The 7,137-nt window shown below is 38.6% G+C and overlaps 1 protein-coding gene across 2 annotated transcripts; it reads left to right on the plus strand.

Annotated features, from left to right (window-relative positions):
* The first annotated feature begins 475 nt into the window (after positions 1-475).
* On the plus strand, positions 476-2,859 carry LOC140812195 (uncharacterized). 2 transcript variants are annotated; one of them, XM_073170417.1, is made up of 3 exons: positions 476-1,182; positions 1,765-1,950; positions 2,400-2,859. In XM_073170417.1, exons 1-3 carry the CDS (start codon positions 709-711, stop codon positions 2,694-2,696), a joined length of 957 nt encoding a protein of 318 aa, XP_073026518.1. In that variant the 5' UTR covers positions 476-708; the 3' UTR covers positions 2,697-2,859. The 2 variants fall into 2 exon arrangements, with proteins under 2 accessions (XP_073026518.1, XP_073026519.1); XM_073170418.1 differs by having other exon boundaries at positions 476-1,071.
* Positions 2,860-7,137: the final 4,278 nt, after the last annotated feature.

Below are 7,137 nucleotides of genomic sequence, written 5' to 3' on the forward strand. Positions count from 1 at the left end.
CGATCGGCGGCAGCGGCGGTGGTCGGCCAACGGTGGGGGTGGTCGTCCGGCGGTGGGTGGAGGGAAGTGGTGGTGAGTTTGGATTTAGCAGAAGGATAAAATTGAAAAAAATATGATGCATTAAGAGTGAGATAAATAATCATAAGGATTGATGAGTGATTATTTTATCACACCTCATTTAACCTAATCATTCATAGGAGGGATTGACTTGGTTAAATAAAAAACTACCAAACATGTGATTAAGTGAGTTAAAAAAAATAAACCTACCTAATCACCCCAACAAACGCAGTCTTAGTATTTAAAAAAAATGACACACATCAAGATCTTAGTCGAATACGATGGAATTTTCCGTTTTCCCAAGTTGCGACCCCAAACAGGCCACTGAAAAAACCGTGACTTGTGACCCAATTTCAACACAAAATAAAAGCGTAGCACAGAAGATGACATTACCCCTTGAGAGCAGCTTAACCTCGGAATTTACAAAATTAAGTTAATCAGACAAACAAACCAAGCCAAGATATGAAATCATTAATTACCCCCGTCAAGGTCTAGGCCATGTTTTTGTTTTCAAACTTTCCATGGTTTACGCATTAAATCCCATTCCCTTTTTCCCACTTTTTTGGCAATGATGGCTATATTTTGTATGAGCAAACTAGTTTTTTAATTGGAAAATATCTCTCCTCTGTGACTTTTCATTTCACGGGAACGATGGGGGTGGCGATGCATACCAAGTCCGACTCCGAGGTGACCAGCATCGAAGCCTCAACGCCGCCGCGGTCCCCGCGCCGGCCGTTGTACTACGTCCAGAGCCCGTCTCACTCGCAGCACGATCTGGAGAAAATGTCATACGGGTCAAGTCCGTTCGGGTCCCCGGCCCACCATTTCCAGTACCACTGCTCACCTATCCACCACTCTCGTGAATCCTCTACTTCAAGATACTCAGCTTCGTTGAAGAATCCCAGAAACATCGGCGGCGGGTGGAAGAGGATGCAAAGGAAGTACGATGAACTGGGGGATGAAGACGGGGAGGACGTTGAAGGTGATGAAGGCGACATGAAGGATGGCGGGCAGGTGAGGTTTTACGCGGTGTGCTTCTTGTTTTCGTTCGTGGTGCTTTTTTCGACGTTTTCTTTGATTCTTTGGGGTGCAAGTCTGGCTTACAAGCCCAGGATAATCGTGAAGGTGAGGCCAAGCTTTTCCTATTAGTGCTTTCTTTGCTTCATTTCTTTTCCTGTCTCTTAATTTTTTTGAATTAAAAACAATGTGAATTAACAATCTTTAAACTGGTCAGCCAAGTTCTTGTCTTTTTTCTTTCTTTTTTGAAGGAATTCTTTGTTTTATGATATGTTCTTGTTTATAATCGTAAAGGCTTGTGTTAAATCCATCGGTTCTTGGGGGGTTTTTGAAGATAAAGGTTCCAACTTTTGCAGTGCCTGGTTTTTTAATCTTTTTGGTTTCGATGGAGTCTATGCAATAGTTCAATTTACAGGATTGGATGCTAAACAGCCGTGGGGCCCTCGCGCTATTTGATTCGAGAGATTATTACAATGGGATTTACTATATATATCGAAAGAAAAATCATAAATTTTAAATGACCCATTAATGTTGAATTAATAAAATCAAATTTGGAGTAAATAATCGGATATTTATAATAATAAATATAAAATAATAAATGAGAAGATAAAATTCCACAAGTTTGGCTGTGTGTAATAAATGAGGAGTGTCAGAAATGACTTTTGCAGTACTTTGGATGATGATGCGCAGAACATTTTGTTTGAGAATTTCAATGTTCAAGCGGGAATGGACAGCACGGGGGTGCCCACGGATATGCTATCTTTGAATTCGACGGTCAGGATCTTTTATAGGAACCCATCCACATTCTTTGGTGTCCACGTCAGCGCCACTCCTCTCGAGCTTCACTATTTTGACCTCAAGGTGGCTTCGGGTCAGGTATAACTTGTGTTTTTACTGTCAAATGTGCATTTAACATGTCCTTTTACCAAATACTTGTATAAATGTTAGAAGAAATATAAGGTATAGTGCAAATAGCTAAATTTAGTATAGGAAAATAACATTTAATACTTAAATGAATAGCTATCGATGCTAAAAACAACCGAGATCTAATGAGAATTTGCGCGTAGCTCCTTGTCTTTGACATCAAAAAAGGGACATGTGAGAATTTTGTCATAGCTAGTGAAACAAGAAAGACAAGGATCTATATCCAATACGCAATAAAAAAGGTGCCACTTTTTCAGAATTGTTCATTGTGTGATCACAATTCAGGGCTATGATTCCATATGATTAGTTGTTTATCTGGATCCATTCATGATTTGTCCTTGAGAATTTCATGTCTATTCGCTTGGCCTTTTAAATTTTCTTTGATACGTTGAGCTGCGCAGGTGAGGAACTTCTACGAGTCGAGAAAGAGTCAGCGAACGGTGATGCCGGTAGTCGAGGGGCATCAAGTGCCACTCTACGGCGGGATCCCGCTGCTCAGTGGCACTAAAGGCCATCTGGAGAGCACCCCTGTGCCATTAAACCTGACATTCGTGATGCGGTCCAGGGCGTACATTTTGGGGAGGTTGGTGAAGACCAAGTTCTACCGAAGCGTATTGTGTCAAGTTATAGTGAGAGGTACTCATCTGGGCAAGCCTCTTAATTTGACCAAATCTCAATCCTGTGTTTATCGTTCGTGACCAGGAAATGAACCAATTTATTTATACTCATTATCATCGTTTTCCTTTGGGTGCTACATTGCATCTTAACTTCCCTTTTGTGATTATTTATGTTTGGCACCGAATTGTACATTTGTTTTCTGGCTGGCTTGTGACAGTTAATTTTTTCTCTTATTAATTTAATTCGTACACTGAGCAACTTTACTATCAAAATCTTTAGCTTTAAAATATGCATCTCTACAATTTCGATCTCGATCAGATCGTGTTACTGCCTAGGTCTCTGAAGAATTTGGCATCTAACCCGTTAACTATCAAAGAACAAACATTAAGCTAACAACTGTGCCCAGTAAATCAACGCTAATGTTTAGGCACCACATTTTACCGATTGGATGGGGCTTCTTCGTGGCAAACCCACGTGAAACAGGGATATACCAGAGTTAGAGGGAGTGTGATTGAGCCTATGGCGGCTCCTAAACTTGGTAGAAACGGGAAAGCATTTGCTATGAAATACGTTAAGCTGCTGAACAAGATTTTAGTGTAGCCATCCGGGCATGGCTGGTTTTTCTTGCTGATGTAGAGATGTTCCAAGTTGTCGTGCACAGGCATGGCATAGATTTGGAAGGCGCGATGTTATAATAAATATATGGCACTGATTATGTACTTCGATGTATGATTCTGGTGAAACTTTGTAAAGGCACCAAGAATTCCTCCGGTCACAATCACCTAAAGGGTCAAGAGACCATTTAACTGAGTATCTCATGCATTTGGCACTCAGAGCAAGATTAATCATCGGAATTTTATTTATTTGTTTCTGTTTTTTATGAAATATTCATCAGAATTTATGTCTAAATATTAGTTTACCTTACTTCCGTACGCCCAGTGCGTAACAATTGCCAGCGGATACATGGACGTAGCAACCAGCGGATATGAAACAGTAACTCACCTACACATGGGATTGCGCGAGGGCTGTGTTGGACTGGTAGGCAGCTTCCCCTGTGACCATAAAAATTATGCGTCAAAATGGGTAAAGTGTATGTACACGTGAGTTTTTTTACCTACAAGATACGAGTAAATTTTAATATTTGGATTCTCCGTACATGATGTGATTTTCATTAAAATATGAGGTCTCACGTGTTCTAATAGTGTAAGGGACGGAGAGACTAACGAACTCCACGTGAACATAGTGTGTTGACAATTCAATTGCACCTACTTCAATCAACCACTGGTTAATTATTTAAAAGTTGAAATAACTGTATGTATCTCGAGCACACCTCGAAAAGCAAGAGCAATGGTTCTGATACTATTCAACACATTCCGAATTCTAGCACCTGCTAGCATCGATAGGCTCCAACTTCAGAGTTGTCGCGTATGCTCCCGACCATGTTGATTAGAGCTTGGTTTACTCCTTTTATCAAACCATTATAATCTAGGGAACTAGGCATTACGCATCCGACAACTATTACATGCTCTTAAAAACACTTGACAAATGAAGCAAGTCCTTGTCCATTCGTAATGTATCGACCATTGTATTCACTTTAATTTTATCGGCCCCTACAATCTTAATTCGTTATTCACTTTTCGTTTTGCTACTCCAATCTTACATATATTAATCCAATATTCCATTCTTGTTATGAACAAGTAGATATATATATATGTTTCATGAATAAGCATAAAAAATAATAAATTATATCAGTGTATGAATGCATAATCTCTAATATAATATTTTCGTACACATCTAAATACTAGTTTTGGACATATTGTTAAATCCTTCTGTCACTTTATTGGTTTTGATGTCCTGGAAAGGGCATGGATCATCTTTGGACTCCGGCAGGAATGAAGGACGAAAGCAGGACAAGTCCAGAGTTGGTCTCGGGAAGCCAAGAAGAGACCGGGTGGAAGCCAGCCAAGGTAAAGAAATAGTAACATGTTTAAACAACCTCGAGAATGCAGCAACCTAGGAAGCATATCAGACCTCTGTGGACTCATACAAGCATGAGCTCATATTCTTGATTGGGCAATACATGGTTGAATGATACTGCATGGGTGGAAAAGGTGTCTGGCCATAGTGAAGCATTTGGCATTCCGGGCACTTGCAACACATTGGAGTTTTCCCTAACCAGGCAATGCTGTTAGCCCGAGAAGTTTAAGTTAAGTGATCGTGGACCTTGTCCATGGTAATCAAGGGGTCTATTGTCATCCACGTTTACAGACCATCCACCCGGGCTCACGTTACCCGGTCACAAACAGGAATCGTCCAAGTCGGTTCTTTCCTACTCAGATCGAACATGAGGAGATGTAAAAGGGGCCCATAAGTATTGGTCACCATACCTCGTAATCATTAATATGACCGTCATAACTACTGTCAGAAGACAAGGTATGGGTAGATGTATAATCAGGAACAATGTTCAGGCTTTGCAATCGATGTTATCTTCTCCCCAATAAATACTCAATTTTTCTCATTCATTTGGGACATGAGATATTTCATTATACTACATTCAATAAATTCTCTCTTTTACTTAGTGTGTCTTGTACTGACTTGAGCATCGAATGGCCACGCTGAAAACCCTTCTGGCGCCCACTGACATTTTATTGTTGAGTGTATGTAGATCATCCGACCTAAGCTCATCCTACTCGGTCAAGAGTACTCAAGGAATAGGTCAGGCTAGCCGACCTTATCCTACTCGGTAAATAGTACTCAAAGTATAGGTTATGTAAGGAATTCACATCGTATTATCGTAAATCATATTTTGATTCCCGAAAATTCATGAAATTGTCATATTATAAAGTGTGTGAAGTATATAATTGACAATGAAATTGAAAAAATATGTTGTCATAATGAAAGATTTTATTATTAATTGATTTGTGTTTGAAAAGTATGCTGAACCACAATACAGAAGTGACACATGTTACAATTTCTAGCATAATTATCTGAGTATTATTGCAAAAGAAATGAAACTAATTTCATTAGAAAGCTAATACATATCACTAAAACTTTTATGTTTTGAGTTCTGTCCAAATTCATTTGAATATAGGGGCAAAATCATTCCGAAATACATCATGTGCATTGAAATTCCTGCACTAACACATTTTAGGAGAATCAATTTCATGACTAATGTCCACATCGAGTGAGGTTAGTGGCAAATGAAAGTCAAGACATAGATCTACAACTTTTGTGTTGACGACGTTTGCTAATTAGAATCTTAAAATAGCATTTATAAAATATCTTTTCGGATATAACAATGTGAACCCGTGTAGGAAGTGGCGCTCCTACGCGCGAAGAAATCCCAAACCATTTCTAGACAGAACTAGGAGCGTATATATGTATCTATATATCGGTTGTTTGTATGTAGTTGATTTCAGTCATGTGTGGGCTTATTTTATGATGTGATATGTTTAGAAGAGACTTTATTATATACTATTTTTGGTATTGTAATTATAGTTGACACATTTTGGGCTCATTTAAAGAAAATTTTTATTCGTTTTCTGCTGTAATTAATTAACTATAATCAAATTACATTGTAATAATGATTAAGAGTTAAGGACCCATAGGTCAGGCCAGCCAACCGAGATCTTCCTACCATGTCAAGAGTACTCATAGTGCAGGCCAGACCATCCGAGCTCATCTCATCATGTTAAAAACCTTCAGAGATTAAGTACACATATTTGCTTTGTAAATTGATAAAAAAAAATCGTGACGAGCATCATCATTAGCAACGTCTGTGGGAAATAAATATAAACGGAGATATGTTTTCCAATCGAAACTCAACTCAGAGAGATCCCTCTGGTAGGGAGACCACAGACTCAGTGGTACCCCGCGGTAATCCATTCCCTGGTGACCCTCAACCAATTGTCATTGTCGCTCCGGAGTTACTGGCCCAGTGGATAGCCGTGGCTGTTCAAGAGGCAACGACAGACATGTAACCTCCCGACGAGAAGCACCCACAAAGGGGAGGTGGAGGTGGTGATAGTTCTTAGGTTTGCAAAACAACCAAAATCTCCCGGGAGTCATGACGCTCTGTGTTGCATATTTTTTGCTCAAAAGTGCACGATTTTCAAGTTTTAATATAAGAGAGTAAAGTATCGTTCTCATGAGAAGTGTATATACAAAAGTATATCCGTGCTTGTAATTAAAATAGTCACGACTTTATCTAGAAAAATCAATAAGAGGTTTAGTTTACTGAAAACGAATTAATTGAAAATAAAAATTATTCGAATCACCGAATTGAGCAAATATCAATGAAAGAAAACATCTAGAGGAATGATTTCACTTAATTTACACGATAACTATTCCTGGTTGAATTTATATTCATGAATTCTGATAAGCCCAAATCTTATAGAGATTTTAGGGATTTATTTTTATAATATTTTTACTTATCTGTAATTATTATCCTTAATTTTGTGCTTATCTGAATTAATTTTATAATATTTTTAGATTTGAATAAAATATTAAAAATGCTTAATT

Source organism: Primulina eburnea, chromosome 14, assembly GCF_022965805.1.
Source record: "Primulina eburnea isolate SZY01 chromosome 14, ASM2296580v1, whole genome shotgun sequence".
NCBI classification, from domain to species: Eukaryota; Viridiplantae; Streptophyta; class Magnoliopsida; order Lamiales; family Gesneriaceae; genus Primulina; species Primulina eburnea.